The sequence below is a fragment of the Lolium rigidum genome, chromosome 1 (assembly GCF_022539505.1).
Source record: "Lolium rigidum isolate FL_2022 chromosome 1, APGP_CSIRO_Lrig_0.1, whole genome shotgun sequence".
Lineage (NCBI taxonomy): Eukaryota > Viridiplantae > Streptophyta > Magnoliopsida > Poales > Poaceae > Lolium > Lolium rigidum.
Window position 1 is genome coordinate 259,737,981 of NC_061508.1, and position 22,073 is coordinate 259,760,053.

Sequence of the window (22,073 nt, forward strand, 5' to 3'; positions counted from 1 at the left end):
GCGAACACCGGCCGCAGGAGAATGGGTGCCGGGAGGCGGTCGGCGTGAGACATGGACGGGCATGGGACGCACACGGCCAGCGACCACTGCGGCTAGCGGGGCCTACAAGGTGTGCTGGCCGGAGGGGTGCCTCGGCTCTGACATCCTTGCGGGCATCGATGCTGTCGTGGCCGACGGGGTGGGCGTGATGTCCCTATCTCTCGGCGGCAGCGCCGCTCCCTACTTCCGGGACACTGTGGCGGTGGGATCCTTCGGTGCTATGGCAGCTGGCGTGTTCGTGGCCTGCTCGGCAGGCAACTCTGGCCCGTCCGGCGCCACGGTCGCGAACTCTGCGCCGTGGGTTGCCACCGTCGGTGCGGGGCACGCTGGACCGTGACTTCCCGGCGTACGTCACGCTCCCAACCAGGGCGCGTCTGACCGACGTGTCCCTCTATGCCGGTCCCGCCCAGACCGCCCATCCCGTCATGCTCCCTCTTGTTTATGGTGGCGGCCGCGACAATGCGAGCAAGCTCTGTCTCTCGGGCATGCTGGACCCGGCCTCCGTGCGCGACAAGATTGTGCTTTGCGACCGCAGCGTCAACACGCGTGTGCAAAAGGGCGATGTCGTCAAGGCCGATGGCCAACATAGGTTCATGCGGCTCATGTTTGACCTCACGGTGATGTTCGTATTCGGTGAAGACCCCAACTGCCTCGCCGCCGACTTCACGCGAGTCCCCTTCGCCGCGACCATGGATGACGCCGAGGAGGTGCTGTTCTTCCAGCATGTGACCCCCATCGCGTGGATAAGGATCCAGACCTACCTAAACGTAGGCGACCACAAGAAGATGAACCAGGCTCGGCAGGTGTTCGACGCGTCTATTCCAAGCTCGTCTCGCTCCGACGGCAGCGGCGTAGAGACGGAAGAGAGAAGCAGAGATCAGACCATGTGCGTGGCTCAGCCAGGTTCTACTTTGCCAACACACTCAGTCCACGTGGGCAATACCACTCAGCTAAACAGCTAATGCAATCACAAACCATTTGGAGGGGGTAAATTAACTCATAATGTAAACCTGAGGGGTTATGTGTACTAGTTAAAACCTGAGGGGGTTCTCCATTCCAAACGTCGAACTTGAGGGGGTCATGTAGACTTCTTTCGAGGCAGGGGCACCAGATATTTTTCCCTCAAACCCTCGCTAGTTCAACAAGATATTCCAAACTAAGTTTTCTTATAAAAAAAAGATATTCCAAACTGTTTAAAGAAAGCCGATGACTAAATGGGACATTAGTTTCGGGCCGTCCGATTATGGGATCCGACGGCTGCCATGGCAGTCGTACTTCTTTGTTCCTTCGGACCAAAAACCGTTGCTAGGGTTTTAACATTGGACACGGAGACCAAAGATGGATCAACCAGTTGACCCATCCGGCGACGCACATCCGCCATTAATCGCCGAGGTAAATCTTGCGATTTCCTTCAGCTCTTGCGATTCATTGATGCTACTGCTATAAGCAAGCCATGCTTAGGCGCCGGCTGCTCCGAGAGCTACAAGCTTGCGCGGAATCGCTCCCCAAATCGAGCAATCAGCTTGCCTTGGCAAGAATCCGTGGATTCCCGTCGAATCTGACAAAGGATTTGCATACTTGTTCGAATCCTCCTATTTATTGTGTATTTCCGCCAGCTTTTAGAAGAGGAATCTTTGGTGCTTCTAGTTCTTGCGCAGTGAAATTGTTCAAGAACTCTGACGCCCAGCCGCCGGCTCGATGCATATCCGGCGACGCCTGCGCGGCGGCGGCGGCCGAGGCCCCTTCTTCGCCTATGCGCCTGCCTCGGCCTGGTCTTGTCCGTGCCAGTGCGCAGGCAGCGCTATTCGACTATCTCCATTCAACCCGGGGAATGGAAATCACACTTGCCGAGCACATAAGCAAGAACTCCCCGGTGTTCCTTGCTGGCCTCCTGGGCAATGTGGACACACGCGGTGGCATCGATGTGAGATGCTCGGTCTCTAGGTTCCTCCGGTACCAGCCTATCAATGAGTTTGAGCCCTTCTTCGAGAGCATTGGGCTCAGGCCATCAGAGTTGGGGAAGTTCTTGCCAAGTGATTTGATATACCTGAATGATGCAATAGACTTGCTGGATAATTACAAAGTACTTTGTGATTATGGCGTGCAACGGACTAAGATTGGTAAGATGTACAAGGAGGCCAATGAGGTGTTTGGTTATGGACATGGCGTGTTGTTCTTGAAACTGCAACAGTATGAGCAGCTTGGGTTGAGCAAGTCAACAGTCGCCAAGCTTGTAGTTTGTTGCCCCAAGCTCCTCATTGGTGAGGCCAACCTTGAGTTTCTGCAGGTTTTTGACAAGCTGAAAGCCTTTGGTATTATGTTAGTAATGTTTAGAGGGGGGTTGTCAGATAAGAGCATGCACAACTGGAGCCGAACTCTTAGAATGCTCGAATTTCTTGAAATGATGGGTTCCATCAAGAAGGCTCTATTGGTAAGGCTGATTAAAGAACATCCAAGATTTGTGTTTGGCCAATCTGGTAAGAAGTTGTATCTTCTTGTCAGCTTGCTGTGTAAATTTGGCATTCGGATAGATACCATGCTGCAGTTATTCATGCAGTGCCCATGGATTCTAAATGTGGATTTTCCAAAGAACCTGCGGAAATCTGTGAAATTCTTGTCTCACATAGGAATGGAGGCATTCGACATTACTCGGGTTGTCTCCACTTGCCCTGAAATTCTTGGTGCTAGTTCTTGTCAGAGTGTTGATGATGTGTTGTCTACCATGAACATGTCTGCCGAGAGGTTATGTGATATCATAAAGGATGACCCTATACAGTTTGGCAATTTGGTATCAAAGAAAAAAATTCCAGCTGTGACAAAGATAGACAGCTTTTATCTTGGAGAGAAGGCTGAATTCTTGCTGAAGATTGGCTTCATTGAGAACTCCGACGACATGTCAAAGGCAATGTCCCAATTTCGTGGCCGAAGTGACCAGCTTCAAGAGAGGTTGGATTGCTTGGTAGATGCTGGATTGGACTATGAGAATGCCTGCAGCATCATCAAAGTGGCCCCACAAATACTGAACATGTCAGTGGTTATGATCAAGAAAAAACTGAGCTACCTTCTGAATGACCTTGGATACACTCTTGAATATTTTGTTGCTTTTCCAATGATTCTCGGGTACAGTTTGGAAAAGATGAAGCTAAGATTCACAATGTACAAGTGGCTCACCGAAAATGGTGTCAAAATCCAACCAACGAGCAAGAACAAGGTAAACAAGTCCATGGTTGCCTTGAGTACCATCATGGCACGTTCAGATGTCAGGTTTGTGAATCAATATGTGAATCTTCATCCTGGTGGACTGGATCAATGGGAAAGGTTGAAGAATCATGTGAAAAGTATTCAGTAGGAATTAAGAGACAAATATTTAATTTAATTTTGAATAGATATATACATTTCAATGCTCAGTTGTGTGCATGGCTAAAATACAAATCTTGAACATCTCCATAAAAAGCCGTGGCCGAAAACTAAGTTTCTGTATTTAGAGGTCTGAAATGTAGAACTTAACTGAAAGACTAGTAGGACATACTTGGATGAGGAGGTATCTCTTTGGAAAGCTCTGGTATTTAGTTTTTAGTATTTTGTTATGATACGAGAATAATCTATGTTGTATTACTGGGGGCCAAAAGGCCACAATGTATAGTACAATGTACATGTGCAATATGCAAAAGGGCCCCTAACATATGGGCAAAATATAATACACATATCTACTCTAACACCCCCCCCTCAAACTCAGGGTGGATCCACAACACTGAGTTTGGAGAGTAAGAAGTCATGTTGCGCGCGAGTCTGTGCCTTTGTAAAGAAATCCGCCAACTGTAAATCTGAAGGCACATAATGAAGCGCAACAACCTGATCATGCACACGAGCACGTGTATAAAAGGCATCAACACCAATATGCTTGGTCAGCTCATGCTTGACCGGATCACGTGCAATACTGATAGCACCTGTACTGTCACACAAAAGTGGAGTGGGTGTCGTAACAAAGACCCCAAAATCTGCAAGCAACCACCGTAACCAGGTCACGTCAGCAATCAACGAAGCCATAGCCCGCAGCCTCAACACTCGAACGGGAAACCGCTACCTGTTTCTTCGTCTTCCAAGCAACAAGCGAACCACCAAGAAACACACAGTAAGCAGAAAGTGAACGACGATCCGTAGGATCACTCGCCCAAGTAGCATCCGAGTAGCACTCGGAGCCGGAGAGAACTGGAACTAGGAAAGAAAAGACGACGAGTAATCGTGCCACGGAGATAACGGAGGACACGAAGGAGATGACCGTAGTGAACGGTGGTAGGAGCTGAGACAAACCGACTCGGAATATGAACAGGATAAGAGATATCGGGACGAGTGACGACAAGATAAACAAGACTCCCAACAAGATGGCGATAGCGTGTGGGATCGGGAAGAGGATCACCATCGGTAGGACGAAGCTTAACATTAAGCTCCATAGGAGTCTCAACGAGTGCGCTCATCCACAAGAGCGAGCACGAGTAAGGAGATCCCGAATATACTTTTCCCGGGAGATATAAAAACCATCGAAGTGGAGGAAATCTCAATCCCAAGAAAATAGCGAAGAGGACCAAGATCGGTCATAAGAAACCGATCACGAAGACGAGCCTTGACAAAGGCAATATACTCGGGATCATCACCGATAATGAGCATATCATCAACATAGAGAAGGAGAAGAGTGCGTCCACGAGGAGAAGTGTGAACAAATAGCGCCGGATCATGAAAACTAGGAGAGAAACCAGCAGCAGGTCACCACAGAGGCAAAGCGCTCAAACCGAGGCACGAGGGGCCTCGTTTCGGGCCATAAAGAGAACGTCGAAGACGACAAACCATCCCATCGGGAACGGAATACCCGGGAGGAGGCCGCATGTAAACCTCCTCACTCAACTCGCCATTAAGAAAAGCGTTCGAACATCAAGCCGAGAGACGGACCGGCGTCGAACGAAGCAACGAGCAAGAAGAGTACGCACGGTGGTCATATGAGCCACGGGGGAAAAAGTCTCATCATAATCACGGCCGTGCTCCTGCCGAAAGCCACGTGCCACAAGACGCGCTTTATAGCGCTCAAGAGATCCATCGGAGCGGGTCTTAATTTTATAGATCCACTTACACGTGATAGGACGGACACCGGGAGGAGGAGAAACAAGATCCCGAGTGCCGGTGCGCTCAAGCGCGAGCGATCTCCTCGGCCATGGCAAGCTGCCATTCAGGATGACACTCGGCATCCGGATAAGAAGTCGGCTCGGAGACGACGAGAGACCGTACTCGACCGGGAGAGAAACGGTTGGGAGCACGACGCTGACGAACATGCGGAAGAGGTGGAGAACTAGGAGACTCATCAGAAGAAGACAACTCATCGGAAGAGGAGGGAGAAGGATCATCAGACGAAGAGTCCGGAACTGTAGAACGCCGAGAATAGTGGAAGGGAAAAGGAGACAAGGGAGAAGGAGGACGAGCGGAACCAGAAGAAGAAGAGGAAGGAGAACTAGGAGGCGAAGATGGCACCGGAGTCGGAGGGGGCGCATCAGGAGGAGAAACAGGAGGGACGGAGGGTGGTGCATCAGGAAGGAGAAGAAAAGAGAGATCATCCACCGGGTATGTACCAGAGGTGGGACGAGGATAGAAAGGACGCGTCTCATCAAACGTGACGTCACGAGAGATGCGCATCCGACGACCAACGGGGTCCCAACAGCGATAGCCCTTATGATCATCACTGTATCCAAGAAAAACACACTCAACAGACTGAGCAGTCAGTTTGGTGCGTTCGCGAGGAGGGAGAAAGACATAGCAAACGCAACCAAATAAACGAAGAGTCGAGTAGTCTGGCAAGCTGCCAGAGAGACGCTCGAGAGGAATGCCACCTTGAAGAGCAGCAGAAGGCTGAATGTTAATAAGATAAGTGGACGTAGAGACAGCGTCCGCCCAGAAATGCGGTGGAAGAGAGGAAGCAATCATCATAGCACGGGTAGTCTCAAGAATATGGCGATGCTTACGCTCGGCGACACCATTTTGAGCATGGGCGCCGGGACACGAGAACTGGGCAAGCGTGCCCTGGTCAGCAAGGACACCACGCGAGTGTGCTGGGAGATATACTCGCCTGCGAGTCGGCACGAAACACACGAATGGGAGTGGAATACTGAGTACGAACCATGGCCACAAAACGCCGATAAATAGAAAGCACCTCACTGCGAGAGCGCATAAAAAACAACCAGGTGTACCGGGAAAAGTCATCAATAAACAAAATATAGTATCGATGGCCCCCTTTGGAAGCAAAGGGAGCCGGACCCCAAACATCGGAATGAACTAAATCAAAAGGTCGCCGAGATACGGACGCACTGGTAGGATAGGGAAGCTGAATCTGTTTGCCTAACCTACAACCCTGACACGAATGTAAAGACACATCTCCTGAGACAGACCCTAGAAGACCACGACGAACTAATGACGATAAACGGGAGCCACAAAGGTGACCTAGCCGATGATGCCACTGCTGAAAAGAACCAGTGACAGAAGCAGCAACTGCAGGAGAGCGGGCAGATGAAGTGTCGGCGGAAGGAACGCGAAGCCAGTCTAACTCCCAGAGGCCCGAGGATTCAAGGCTGCGAGGGCCAGCTCCAACCAGGGCCTGTGTACGGCGGTCCCGAACGAGCACAAGAATCGGCGTCAAGAATGACGCGACAACCGGAATCGTAAGCTGACTAGCGTGAAAACGGGTTCATCTTAAGGCTAGGAACATGAGAAACATCGAGAACGAGAGAAAGATGAAGTAGAAAGGGTGCCTCGACCGGAAACGAGGAAGAGAGGAACCATCGGCCGTGATAACACGGACAGGAGAAATAAGAGAGCGAAGAGCGGAAAGGATAGAAGACGCAGAAGTCATATGAAAAGAAGCTCCGGAATCCGGATACCACGGGGATGACGTACTCGACCGTGTAGAAGGTGGTGGTCGCGCGGTGCCGGAAGAGCCGGACACGGAACCCGGCGGTATCCGTCGAAGAAGAGCCCGTAGCGAGCGAGCGGACCACGAAGACCACGGATAATGTCCCGATCGGACAGGTGCAACAGCGGACGAGCCCGAAGAACCAGCTCGGGCAACGACGAGAAGATCCCGAAGAACCAGCCTTCCGACGAGCAAGCTTATCAAGGTACTGCCGACGTAAGCCGGGGTCCCTCCTCCGGCAGCCCAGAGACATCGTGGCCAGCCTTGCCACAGAAGGCGCAGGGAGGACGAGGACCACAAGGCTGCTGAGACTGACTCTGGCCCTGGACCGGCGGAGTAGAGAGTAACGGCGGTGCTGGAGACCGCAACGAAGCGGACGGCACAGGAGAACCACGAGCAGCAAGTGCAGAAGGAACCGCAAGAAGACCAGCACCATGAAGACGAGTCTCCTCTGCGCGCAGCTCAGTGAGTACCTCAGAGAGCGGAACACGACCACGGGCAAGCAGCTGGGCACGACGCGCCTCAAACTCCATGCGGAGCCGCGACAAGAACTCAAAAACGCGCTGAAACTCCAGATCCGCGCGCACAGTCAGACAACAGGGACAGGTGCCACACACAGCTGTACGAAGAGAATCAAGCTGACGCCAAATAGCAGCACTCGAGTATAGAACTCGTCAATAGTAGAATCACCCTGTCGAAGATCATGCTCCTGACGAACCACAGACAGATAAAGAGCATCCCCAGACGGCTGATAGCGCTGACGAAGAAAAGCCCACTGAGCAGCAGCGGTGGGAAGACTCATGAACTCGGCAGCATACTGAGGCAGAACACTGGAAGTGAGAACAGCAGCAGCACGAGCATCATCATCGATCCACTGAGTGTAGTCAGTCAGATCCAGCCGGTAGGTCGCAACAGCAGCAGAATACTCCTGAACCTTTAGGTCATAATCAGCCAGAGCAGTATCAGCGACACTCTTGGCTGCATCCTTGTCCTCCTGAGAAGCATCGGGGGCAAGGGAAACGGGCGTCGGTGCAGTAGGCGCCGTAGGAGCAACGGGGCGCGGCGGACAAGGGACCTCGCCAGAAAGCACACCCCAAAGACGAAGACCGCGCATGTGGACGCGCATAAAGGCAGCGAAATCAGGGTAATTCGCGCCATCAAAAGTCACCGGGCAGCGAGGAATCGCAACATAACCCGACGAGGAAGACATAGCTCTGTAGATTTTTTCTGTTTTTTTTTTTTTTTGCTTTTTTTTTTTACCTCAAAGTAAAATCAACTAGACGAGGAGTCAAGCAGGCGAGAACGACCAGCACTTTTCGTTCAGCCAGAGCGGAGCGGATCGGCCAGATCGGCCAGATCGATCTATTCCACGCGCGGGCTGATCAGCAGGCAGGGGAGATCAGCCAGGGGAGATCAGCACGGAGCGGAGCGGACCGGCGTCGAGCGGAGAGAGCCTCGGGCGGGCGTCGAGCAGCTCGGATCGGGACCGGCTCGGCTCGGATCGGAGCGGCGGCCTGGAACGGAGGTGGCGGCGCGGGCGATTTGGAGCGGAGATCAGCGTCGGGGCGTCGGGCCGAAGCTGGTGAAGGAGAGGCGGCGGCGGCGACCGGGCGCGGCGGCGAGATGCCAAGGCGGGCGGCGGCCGCGGCTGCGATGCGAAAAAGAAGCCTTATGGCTCTGATACCATGATACGAGAATAATCTATGTTGTATTACTGGGGGCCAAAAGGCCACAATGTATAGTACAATGTACAGGTGCAATATGCAAAAGGGCCCCTAACATATGGGCAAAATATAATACACATATCTACTCTAACATGTTATAGGAGCTACCAGCTTAACACCATTGTATAAACTTGATACTAACAAGTTGACCAGTGGCATAAGACTTATCGCCAGTCAGTTTCCAGATTACATTTCTTTCGTAACCATAGTGGTGAAATTTCTACAAAATCATCAAAGTGCGTTCAAACTCTTTGGTGGCTCCTACTTTACCATTTACACTTCTACTGGCAGTAATGGTTTGCAGTTTTCTAACCGATATACAATTTTCTCATTATATTAAGGCTGTGTTTAATATTAACCAAGCAGCGGCGATTCATTTGGGGTGGGAGAGGAGGCGAGCACGGGAAAGTCAAGGTGGGGTTGGAGAATGCCTGAGTCACTGCCGTGTGGTAGCAGTCTGTCGGTATCCGACGTGGTGCCGTTCGCCGGCTGTGTCCCGCACTCCGATCCCAGGCCGGCCTCTATGGGTCAGGGCCGACGTGGGAGTGCTGGACAATTTATTGCGCATCCGAACAAGTTGCCGCTATTGGAGCTGCGGCTGGTTCTTTGTGTGTCTGGTGCGGCTATTGGGAGCGGAGCAGGAGATGCTCTAAGGAGACTAAAAAAGGCCTTTTCAGTTAGTAATCTGCCAGTATTCCTAGAGGCCTTAGGCACAATGTTTTATCCTCATTAATAGTTATGATAGAAACTGTGAAGGTGATATTAAAGTTTGGTTGAAGGGTGGTCTATTACCTGAAACCAGCTTATACCGACTTATTGCCGTGTTTATGTTTGTACCTACCAATAAATTGTTTGTCAGATATTTCACCAACACTTCTTCCTCACCGGAGCAATAGCTTCACATGGGCCATTATTGTGCTGAACTTCTATTCTTTGTTAAAGACGTGTATGTCATCCACGGCTTTGGAGGTCCTTAATTTATTACACTCGAAATCCAAACATGTGTTTCATATTTAGACTAAAATTGTGCAATTGGAATCTCGTATATAGTTCACATATAGTTTTTGTGGGAAACTGTTACAACTCTTACCGATATTTTGCTGCTCAATTGGTTTAGAGACAGATATGAAATAGACACAAGCACACTTCTGATATTTATTTGTATGCTGTCAATTTGTCAAATCTCACCTCAAATTTTGCATCCTGGAGAAAAAGAGCACAAAATGCAGCATATATTGAATGCAGTATGAAAGGACAACCATATTTGACCAGTTCTGAGTTCTGTGCTTACCTTGATTAAAACAACCGCGAATGCCCGCAAGAGATTCATAGAGTATGTGCTCTGATGCTTAAATACTTTTTTTATTTGTGTTGTTCTGATTTGACCACTAATGGCCTTTCAGATGGTCCAATTTGATGTAGAAAAGAAACGAAGAAAGGAAAACATGTGAAGGAGGGATGTGGAGATGAAAATGACTGACTCAAATAAAAATAAAACTGACTGTTAGTGGACAAAACAATGTGACAAAGAATTCAGATGTAGAAGATTCTGGGATTTAATATGGATATCCCCGAAGGTTTATGGATGCAAAACGGCAACAAAAGCATTAGCTGTTCAACAGAATATATGTAATCGTCACAGGATAACTGATCCGACCTATACTATTTGTGGTGTGGAATCCGAAGATGCTATCTTCGGTTGTACCCAAGCTCGTGACGCGAGGGATGTCTTGGGAGATGTTTGGAGGCTGCAAGATGGAATAATCATACATCCATGCGGCACTGTCTGGTTCGTAATGGTCCTCCGTAGAGCCAGCAAAGAGGAGCAGACAAATCTTCTGTTCCTGGCATTATTTGATTAGCATCATCAGAAAGATCTCATTTTTGGTAAGTGGGACGCCTCCATTACAGCTTTAGTGAAATTATTGGAGAATTGGAAGAAGACGCTGAATGGGTACATTAACACATGGATGTGGCTATGTCATCAAATTTCAGTTATAACTCATAACTAGAACGAATCACGATGCAAATTAAATGGTGTAAAACTTAACTGAGCATGATAACTAACAAATCCCTTAACATTACTCAATGAGTGAATGAGAAAGGAAAAGAACTTGTGTACAACGAAGAAAGAAAGGATTGAGAAGCACCGCCTAAACCAATCAAGCGAAGACTAGTCACAATGGGAAGTATCATGGACTAGTATTATTATACATATGATACTAATTTATGATACAACACCTACAATGTATAGTATCATGAATTAGTATCATAGTTCCATCATATTTAATGTTTTGTATAATATCAATGCAAATATATGTACATGATGTGTTTGCCACTAAAATTTCTAGTTTTACGTGATGATACGGTATCTAGCTATGATACTACCTCCGTTTCAAGGGATAAGACGTACGCGTATTTCAAGACAAAATTTGACCATATAAATCAAGCAACAAAATCTTGATTATATTTATATGTAGTAGTATCGTTGGATTCGTATTGAAAAACATTTTTTAATGATACTAATTTCATACAAATAATCTTTATCTATTTGAAATAATTCTTGGTCAAACAAAAATCACGTAAAATGAGGGCGTTTTATTCCTTGAAACAGAAGTAGTACTAGTCTCACATCTCTCCTCATTAATTGATGTGCCACATATAATTTTTGCCTACATGGCATGCATGATATTACCTATGATACTCTTATTGTGGCTAGTCTAAGACTAGTCGCAATGAGGTTTATCATATAGTAGTATCATGCATATGATACTAGTGCACGATATTATGTTCACAATGCATAGTATCATATAGTAGTATCATATGTTACATGTATTTAATGATTTGTAGAATCTCAATATAAAAGTGTGTAAAAGATTTATTTGGCATTAGTTTTTCTAGTTCTACGTGCTATGATGCGGTATCTACCTATGATACTCCCTCCAGTCCGGTATTCTGGGCTTATTAGGAATAGCATCATATAGGCCATGGTTCTGTTATCACCAGATTTTGGCCAAATCAGGAGACAGGCCGTAAGAGAGATGGGCTTGAAGGATATATGCGTAAAGGATCTCTGAAGCGGCCTTGCACGAGAATTTGGGCTAAATTGCTCGTGTATCTGTATTATAGTAGATCGTATCTCAGTTTAGAAGTTAGAGTTTAACCCGTGCACGGTTTGGTGCACGCCTGAATTAGAAAGTCCACAGGACTATAAATATGTATCTAGGGTTTATGAAATAAACAACAATCATCGTTCACAACAAACACAAATCAGGCGCATCGCCACCCCTTCTTCGAGGGTTTCCTTCCGGGTAAGCATCATGCTGCCTAGATCGCATCTTGCGATCTAGGCGAGATACGTTTATTCGTCTACCTTGTGCTACTCGTGTCTGAAGCGTTGTTGATGGCGAGTAGCACTACCTATCTTAGGTGTTTTGGGGCTTGCATTGATGCTTTTCTTATGCATATCTGCTTAGCAATGCCGTCCCTTGACACCTAGCTGCCCTTACGCCTATCCGGGCGTAAGGGCAGCATCTTGCTTGTTCGATACTTAGTAGATCCGATCTGTTATAGTTGCTCCTTGTTCCGCAAGGATTAGTTTAATATCTGCATGATTAGGCCTTATGCTCGGGGTTGGAGGATCCGGTAGTGCGCTAGGTGCTGTTTACCGTTCCTAGAAGGGATGTTCCGGGAATTAACGTAATGTTGGTTTTTAGGCCTCTTCTAGGGATAGTTTGCATCATCTTTCGTATCTGCTAGGCCCAGCGACGCGTAGGACGTTCCGGTTATGCGGTGAAAACCCTAAACTGTCGTAGATTGGTTTAGCTTTGTTTTGGTCAAGCAGGATCCCCATGTCATTGCAAATCCAACATGAACCATGGGGCGATCGGCTCTTTGAGCCGATCCACAAGGCAACCTGAGAGCCGATAGGGCTCGTATTTAATGTTTATGTGTCTACCATGCAGGAACAATCGAACCAATCTAACACCTTCCTGATCGGGTCTAGGTCAGGTGGCACGCCCTTGCAACCGCCAGGACGTGTGCGAGAAACTTGCGGGACGACGCGAGGTGCCAGGGTCCACTAAGCGGCCTTGGGAGCCTCCCGGCTCTTCGTGTTGCTTAACCACTCGCTCGCCGGTGAGTTTTGGCAGGCAACACATTCTCGGCACGCCGGTGGGACCAGCTTCGACAACATCCACGTCAACACCTGCGTCCGAGATGGCGGACGAACCGATCAAGTACGAGGATCTCCCGCGGAGCACAAGAAGAAATACGATGAGCCGAAGGCCATCTGTGAAGCCGAACTCATCGGCTCCTTTGAGAAGACCCGGTCGCACGGCATCAGGTTTAAAGGATTCACTCCCCAAGGCGTTCTTGATGGTTTGGATATGTCTCTCCCTACGGAGGAACGTACCAGAGCCCTGCGGCAGGAAATCAACTACGTTGTGGCTCATTCGCTGCATCGGCATTCCGAGAGCCTGGTGAATACTTTGGAGCGCGTCGCGCTTCATGTGGTCCAAGAAATCATGAAGCATCAGTACTCCCCTCAGGACCTGTGCTAGGGACTCACCGAGGAGAGATGCAACTCCACACCAGGCCACCATTGCCGTACGCGATGGCAGCTCCACAACAACAAGGTTCACCCAAGCATACGTTGTCTACAAGGTTGGAGGTGATCCTGGCGACTATCAATTCCTATATGAGCCGCCCAAGGAGATCCCACATGGATACGTGTGCACATACGTGCCGGACTGCAACAACTGGACGCAAGCGATCCAGACTCCAACAGGAGGGATTGCCGGAGCAGGAGCAATTGTTACGGCAGGTGCACCAAAATGGGCTATTGCCGGCGCACCAAGAGCCCGCCGGTGCGAACGCGCCGGTGATAATAGCTTATTGCCGGCGCACCAGTCGGTGCGCCGGCAGTATCTCGCGTTATCCCCGGCGCACCTGTCTAGTTCGCCGGCGGTAAGTTATACAAGAAAACAAAAAAATTCAAATCTAGATCCGGATCTAGATCTAGATCTAGCTAGTCAACCGTGGTTGTCGTCTATGCGCCGATGTAGGAGGTGCATCGGGTGCATGAGGATGCCGGAAGCTCCCAAGATTGGCGGGCCGGTGTAGGAGGAGGAGGAGTAGGCCGAGGAGGAGGAGTAGGCCGGAGGTGGAGGAGCCCGTTTGAGGTGGAGGATGCCGGAGGTGGTGGAGGTGGCCGACGGTGATGGGGGAGGCCGGAGATGTTGGAGGAGGCCGGAGGACGTCGAGGAGGCCGGAGGTGGTGGAGGAGGTCGGAGGACGTCGTGGCCGTCGGTGGAGGAGGAGGATGAGTAGGTCGCCGGAGTAGCTCGCCGCCGCAGAAGCTCGGTATAGAGAAGGAGGAGCAGGAGATGGAGGAGGAGGAGGAGGAGGAGGAGGAGGAGGAGGAGGAGGAGGAGAAGAGAAGGGGAAAGTGAGCACCGCGGGTTGAGTTGTGCCTATATAGCACTCCTTACCGCCGGCGCACCAAGTAGGGTGGTGCGCCGGGGTATTTTTCTTTTTTTTTCACCCAAATCTTAAACCTCAAAAAAGTCCTGTTTCTGTTTTCCAATTGACGAATCCATTTTTTGTCCAAACGGCCGTAGGCTGTTGAATTCGAATAGGAAATTTCGAGTAGATCGATTTTGATATAAAAAAGTTTTTCATCGGAGGTCGTATGCAACCGTAAATCCCGTTTTACCGAAAGATGATGCCATTTTGCATAATACATCGAAATTCAAATTTTCAAATTTTTCCTAAAACTAGATCACATATTACATGGGCATTTCAAAGGATTTTATTTTTTGAATTTTCTATCATTTTCTATTATTTTTTCGAAAACTGAAAAGGCGATTCCCGGGGTGGGGGGTGGAGAGAAAAATCTAGGCAACTTACCCCCGGCGCACCTCTATGTTGGTGCGCTGGTGGTAAATTGTCTACCACCGGCGCACCACCATAGAGGTGCGCCGGGGGTAAGGTGCCCAGAATTTTTGGGGGCGGCCAGATCTCTTCGAATTTTATCCCCGGCGCACTAATTTTTTTGTGCGCCGGCAGTATAGGTCCATCGCCGGCGCGGCGGAAAAGGGGTGCGCCGGCAACACTTTCCACCGGCGCACGTGCAAGGTGGTGCGCCGGCACATATTGCCTCCACCTATAGGCGTTTTCCTAGTAGTGAGGAGGGATGGCTGCAGCGACAGGAAGTTTGGGAGCAGACGCTGAGAAACAAGCGTGGCTAGCTAAATACGCCACTGCACCAAGTCCTGAAAGCTCAACTGCTACAGCTTCCACCGTGGATCAGATCAGTGCGGTCTTGAGAGACCAACTCGGCATCCCGCCGAAGAAGAAAATAATCGGCTATTCCAAGCCGTACCCCAACGAGTTTGACCCGATCCCGCTGCCACCTAAGTATCGGCTCCCTGACTTCACAAAATTCAGTGGATCAGAAGGATCTAGCTCCATCGAGCACGTGAGCCGATACTTGGCCCAGCTAGGCATGGTTTTAGCATCGGATCAGCTGCGTGTGAGGTTTTTCGCGCAATCTCTCACCGGTCCAGCTTTTGGGTGGTACACCTCGTTGCAGCCAAATTCAGTTCGATCATGGAAGCAACTGGAAGAGCAGTTTCACACACAATATCATTCGAAGCTACCGAAGCCGGCATTGCCGATCTGACCTAGGTTCGGCAAAGGCGAGGAGAGACAGATATCGAATACATTCAACGTTTCGGAACCGTCAAGAACCGATGTTATTCGGTTCATTTGTCTGAGAAAGAAGCAGTCGAGCTGGCCGTGGCAGGCCTCACAGCGCCACTCAAGGATCTGACGTTCCAAGTGGAGTACAATTCGTTGGCGCACATGGTCCAGAGACTAACGTTGTATGAACAACGCCACCCAGAACTGTACCAAGACAAGTACAAGCGCACGATAGGCCTGGTCGATGCTGAGGCGGATGAGGATCCTTCCGAAGATCAGGAAGTCGCGGTGGCTGAATGGGCTCGGACGGCAACGCCTGTGTCCTGCAAATGGGTGAATCAACCAGGGCCGCCAAGAGGGTTTGACTTTGACTTGAGCAAAGCTGAGCAGATTTTTGATTTGCTGCTGAAGGAGAAACAGTTGAAGTTACCCGAAGACCACAAAATCCCCACGTCACAAGAGATGAACGGTAGACCATACTGCAAATGGCATCACACGTTCACTCACGCCACCAACGACTGCAAAGTATTGCGCGCAGATTCAAATGGCGATAGAATCAGGCCGATTAACTTTCGGACAATTTGCTATGAAGGTTGACACACGTCCGTTCCCTGGCGTCAACATGGTGGATCTTAGCCACTCCATAGGGCGCAAGCCAGAGTTTTCTTTTGATGTCAACATGGCAGGGCTTGTGAATCGCCATAGCAAAGAAAAAGCAGAGAGCAGCCACTCCCATGGCAAGGATAAAGAGGAGGCCGATCCACGCGACCGGCCCCATGATGATGATAGACGGTACCTGACCGAGGAAGAAGTGAGAAGCGTGCGGTATCAACGTCCACTCTCCGCGCATCTCCTTAACAAATATGGACAGCAGTATGAGTGTATGACCGACGTCGGCGCCACGACGTAGATGATGAGAGACATCGTCGGTCTGATGAAGAGGTCAGGAGGTATCGTCGACGTGACAGAAACAACCACGGGTACAAGCGTCACGCTAGAGGGAGGTCAAGGGAGCAAGATGACATGGATAGGCATTGGGACTGTCCTTTCTTTAAACATTGTCGGGACTCGAGAATGAGCCGATTGCCAACAATCGAGAACTGCCGTGAATGCGGACAGCGAAGGAAAGGGACAAACAAGGTTTCGGTGTTCGAGCGTCTAGGACCTCTCCCACCTCGTAACAAGCGAGCTGAGTCATCTCAAGAAGAAGACTTTGAGGAGTCGGATGGTGAAGAAGATAGGTATCACCGGCCAAGGTGGTGCCCCGATGGACTCAGCCATTCTCGGAAGCGTAGGGTGCAGCGGCTACGAAACCCGGAGGAAGCCGAGGCACGCACTCGTACACGTTGAGGAAAGCACGGCCCGATCTGGCCGTGAAAATTCAGCAAACATTGGAGACAGAGGCACGCCCGCCGAAGAAAGTGTGGCGCCCTAAACAGACAAAAGCCGATGCGAGAGGCATCGGCCGATACAAACATAGTGTCCATGATCCCGACGAGTAGCAAGGTCCAAGACAATGGACGTACGTGGCGAGGCCGATCCCTGCGATCGGCCCCAAAAAATGGAAAGCAAAAATTTCATCTCAAGCATGTCACGTAGCTACAGTAAGAAATCAAGACATGGTAAAGCTTCACTAAGCATTGCACATGAAGAAGGAGGCCGTTTCTAGCAATCGGCCAAAATTATCCTCACCATACATTCTGCCTGGGTTCAGCATTGATCTTACAAGGAATGCCTGAAGAGCCGATACCCTCAATTACTTGACAGAATCGGCTCGGGGGGCACCTAGGTGGATAAAACACGAGGATATGAAGTTTGAAGTGGCTTTCAGATGCCCAGCAGCCCAAGATATATTCTTTGATGATGATGGGTATTGAAGTATGGGGGCCGATACATAAATCGGCCGTAAAAAATACAAATTTTTTAAGCACAGCCGATGCGCAGACATCGACTTAAGGATAGAGAGCCGATGCATGGCCATCGACTCAAGAGGTACCGCGGTTACAAGCAGAGGCTCAATGGAGCAGTTGTCGAGTTACAAGGAGAGGCTCTACTGGATGAACTCCTTCTCAAGGCCTCCAGCTCCTTCTGCAAATCCTCGAGTTCAGCAGTACCAGTATAAGCGTGCAGATCAGGATTAAGGCCTGCCTAAGATGATGAGCCGATCTGATCAGCAAGACACAAGAAGTGAACTGGAGAAGCTCAGGGGGCATCTCGCCCTGAAGGTTCTCTGCTCTGAGGAGCCGATTTTGTTGAAATCGGCTGGCTCTGCATTATGACTTGGAAGCCGATGGTGGCACATTTGGCTGGCTCACTGCTGTTCTCGCCTTGATTGAGGCTCGGGGGGCAACTGACTGCGTAGATATTATGTTCTTAAGAAGCCGATTGAGATTTCATCGGCTGGCCCTCCATCATAATCTTCTTCAAAGGGATTGAGCAGGGTTAAAGAATATCACTGAGGAGATTTGCGAGCAGGTGACATCTGTTCTCCAGAAGTATCGGCTTCAGCGTCAAGTCGTTTCAGCAGCGGTTCTGGGGCTCTCTTGAAGGCGTTGGTCTTCCACATTGTCCACCAGAACTCAAGGGCATCGGTCGAAGAAATGAAGGACTGATGCGTTAACATCGGCTTATTGGACATTGACCAAGTTCACGGTCACTCCTTAGTCGAAAAGATGAAGGGCGGATTATGAGGGACCGATGCGTTGCCATCGGCTCATTGAACATTGACCGAGTTGACAATCGGTAAAATCAGTACGAGGGGAAATCGGCTAAATTAGCATAAAAGGAAATCGACAAAATCAAAATTGGGGAAATTCTTCATTGATAAACGAGCTGGTTGCTCTCAAAAGGAATTGCTAGGGGATACATTGCCCCATCTACTACTGGCCCTATGCTAAAGATCCTATCTAGGGGCCGTTGCTGCCCTCGTCATCGTCATCGTCGTCGCCGCTGTCGGCGCTGCTCCCGGCCGGCTCGTCGTCGCTGCTGTAGCGGCCGCCGGCAGGACCCTCGTTGTCCTCGTCCTCCTCTTCAGCGTCGTCGTCGTCGCTGTCGAAGTCGCTAAGGTTCCCGGGCCAGGGGCAGAAGCGCTTGGCCGGCGGCTCGTCGGAGGAGCTGTCGTCCTCCTCCTCCTTCTCCTCCTCCTCGGAGGAGGTGGGGCCGTCCCAGGGGAGGCGATCGTCATCGCTCTCCTCCTCCGATTCCCCGTTGGCGAGGAAGCGGAGGTCACTCTCCCCGTCGGTCAAGGACTTGTCGTCCTCAGACCAGACGGAGAAGTCGTGGCTCGACTTGTCCCCGGCCTCGATGGCACGGCGGGTGTTGGCCGCGTGGGCCTCCACCGGGTTCCACTCCGGTGTCGGCTCGCGGGAGGAGGAGGACTCGATGGAAAGACCCGATGAGGCGGAAGAAGAAGAAGACATGGTGGCAGAGGAGGGCTTTTGGAGTGCTAATGCGAAGGGGATGAAGAGGAGAACTGTTCGATGCGATTAAATAAAAGGAGATGAAGTGAAGATTTAATGTTCGAGCAGTTCTCGAGGACGTGGTGCCAAAACTGTCAAGTCGTGCAGAGAAGTTGGGAAGGCAAGTCGTCATGATGAAAAATACTGCGACGGTTCTGCTCTGCCACGACATGACCCTTCGAAGGAAAAAATAGAGTGGTTTTGAAATTATCATTACCAAAACCAGGGGGCATGTGTTATCACCAGATTTTGGCCAAATCAGGAGACAGGCCGTAAGAGAGATGGGCTTGAAGGATATATGCGTAAAGGATCTCTGAAGCGGCCTTGCACGAGAATTTGGGCTAAATTGCCCGTGTATCTGTATTATAGTAGATCGTATCTCAGTTTAGAAGTTAGAGTTTAACCCGTGCACGGTTTGGTGCACGCCTGAATTAGAAAGTCCCCAGGACTAAAAATATGTATCTAGGGTTTATGAAATAAACAACAATCATCGTTCACAACAAACACAAATCAGGCGCATCGCCACCCCTTCTTCGAGGGTTTCCTTCCGGGTAAGCATCATGCTGCCTAGATCGCATCTTGCGATCTAGGCAGTATACGTTTATTCGTCTACCTTGTGCTACTCGTGCTGAAGCATTGTTGATGGCGAGTAGCACTACTTATCTTAGGTGTTTTGGGGCTTGCATTGATGCTTTTCTTATGCATATCTGCTTAGCAATGCCGTCCCTTGACACCTAGCTGCCCTTACGCCTATCTGGGCGTAAGGGCAGCATCTTGCTTGTTCGATACTTAGTAGATCCGATATGTTATAGTTGCTCCTTGTTCTGCAAGGATTAGTTTAATATCTGCATGATTAGGCCTTATGCTGGGGTTGGAGGATCCGGTAGTGCGCTAGGTGCTGTTTACCGTTCCTAGAAGGGATGTTCCGGGAATTAACGTAATGTTGGTTTTTAGGCCTCTTCTAGGGATAGTTTGCATCATCTTTCGTATCTGCTAGGCCCAGCTACGCGTAGGACGTTCCGGTTATGCGGTGAAAACCCTAAACTGTCGTAGATTGGTTTAGCTTTGTTTTGGTCAAGCAGGATCCCCATGTCATTGCAAATCCAACATGAACCATGGGGCGATCGGCTCTTTGAGCCGATCCACGAGGGCAACTCGAGAGCCGATAGGGCTCGTATTTAATGTTTACGTGTCTACCATGCAGGAACAATCGAAGCAATCTAACACCTTCCTCGATCGGGTCTAGGTCGGGTGGCACGCCCTTGCAACCGCCAGGACGTGTGCAGGAAACTTGAGGGACGACGCGAGGTGCCAGGGTCCACTAAGCGGCCTTGGGAGCCTCCCGGCTCTTCGTGTTGCTTAACCACTGCTCGCCGGTGAGTTTTGGCAGGCAACAGGTTCTCACAGAGGTTTTGAAGCTCCGATTCTAAACCGTACATGATGGCACACTGAACTACATCGTTGTCCTCTTTACCAGCACCAAAAAATCTTGACCTCGGAAGCAGTCTCTGCAAGTGGATCACCTAGCGATGCATCGAGCACATAGTGACGTGGGGCTACCACGACAATGCCCATGGATCATGGACTTGGGGTTTAGGGAAGAGAGTGCACTGGTGGTTTCGTCGGCGTACAAGCAACACATGGGACACGATCTACCTAGCTCCAGGCCCCGGAGGGGAAACCTTACATGTTACTTGTTTGGTCATGATTGATAGATGAATTACAAGTGTGTCGTGATGGCTATGGTGGAGTAGTGTAGCCAGGTTTTGATACTGTATCTTCGTTGGTATCCCTAGCAACCCCTCCTGTCCCTTATATGAGACGCCAGGTCTCATGTATCATGTCTAGGTCGGTTAGAGGTTAGATACAAACTATAGGGTTCCTCGTTAGTAACTACCAATGCTTCTTGGGCTTCGTAATCCTCATGTGGGCCTCTAGTTGGAGTGTTGGACTACATGTGGTATGGTAATAGTGTGTACCCAATAGGGGTATGCCACGTCACATAGGTCTTAATTTTGAGCGGCACTTAGGATAATCCTCATATTACGGCACCCGTCCGTAAAGTTGCTTCTAGTGTTTTTCAACTTTTCTTTCTCTAGAAACACATTAAAGTTGATTGCAGGTGGGGTCATGATCTACAATATATTTGCAAACACATTTAGACTAAGATAATAATAAATTGAGTTTAAATTTTAATTCTAAATGAGTAGGTGAACTTCCACTCAAAATAGCATCCCTGACATTGTCTTAGTGATTACACGAACAAAATCCACTACACCAAGCCCGATCTTCACGAGAAAATATGTGTTTCAAAGGCAAACATTGAAGTGGTCATCATATCATTCATATGACTCATGATTTATTCGTTTTTTCGTATTTCAAGACCATGTATGTACATGCTAGGCTCGTCAAGTTAAACCTAGTATTTTGCATGTGTAAATCTAGATTACACCCGTTGTATGTAAACATAGAATCAATCACACCTTATCATCACGAGCTGCTTCGAAACGATGAGCTTTTGCAACGGTGCATAGTTAAGAGAGAACACATTGTTATCTTGATATATAGTGAGAGGGATCATCTTATAATTTATAATGCTACCGTTGGGATCTAAGCAAAATAAGATGCATAAAGGATAAAAATCACATGCATTTATAATGTGATATGATATGGTCTTTTCTTCTTGTGCCTTTGATCTCCATCTTCAAAGTACGGGAATGATCTCCATCATTACCAGTCATGGGGCCGCTTCATGGTTGTCCACCATCCATAGAAACTATTACAACTACTAACTCATAATAATGAGATAAAGCTATTACATGGTGCATTGACACGTAGGTCATGAAAGAATAAAATCAATCATTAGGCTTCTACCGGTTGCCATATCACCGGAGTCGGGCAAAGCTTGTCGTAATAAAGTTTGTTGTAGTAGACGGGCGATAAGTCGTCATGCTAATGCCCCAGAGGACCAGCGCGAGAGAAACAATCATCGCCGATGATGGCAATCGTACCAACGAATACAAAAATCGACCAAATCCTAGAAAATCCTCTAGGCACCGGAGCGAGTATAGGGTGGTGATGACCTTATTCTGACTTTAGGATGTAGCCGACATCATCATCACGAAGAAAACACTGAACCCCCTTAAAAAATAACGGAAAATCTCCGGCCCACATTTCACTTTCTTTCGCAATATTTTG

At 49.3% G+C, this 22,073-nt stretch overlaps 1 protein-coding gene across 1 annotated transcript; it reads left to right on the forward strand.

The window, feature by feature from the left end:
- Window positions 1-464: 464 nt before the first annotated feature.
- Window positions 465-3,618, forward strand: LOC124657958 (transcription termination factor MTEF18, mitochondrial-like). Its single transcript, XM_047196418.1, has 2 exons — window positions 465-942; window positions 1,656-3,618. The coding sequence occupies exons 1-2, from the start codon at window positions 465-467 to the stop codon at window positions 3,386-3,388; spliced, it is 2,211 nt and encodes a 736-aa protein (XP_047052374.1). The 3' UTR covers window positions 3,389-3,618.
- The last annotated feature ends 18,455 nt before the right edge of the window (window positions 3,619-22,073 follow it).

Coding starts and splice junctions, on each gene's coding strand:
- LOC124657958 (XM_047196418.1), top strand. CDS start 465: ATGCTCCCTCTTGTTTATGGTGGCGGCCGCGACAATGCGAGCAAGCTC. Junction 943..1,655: donor CATGTGCGTGGCTCAGCCAG/GTTCTACTTTGC, acceptor TATTTCCGCCAG/CTTTTAGAAGAGGAATCTTT.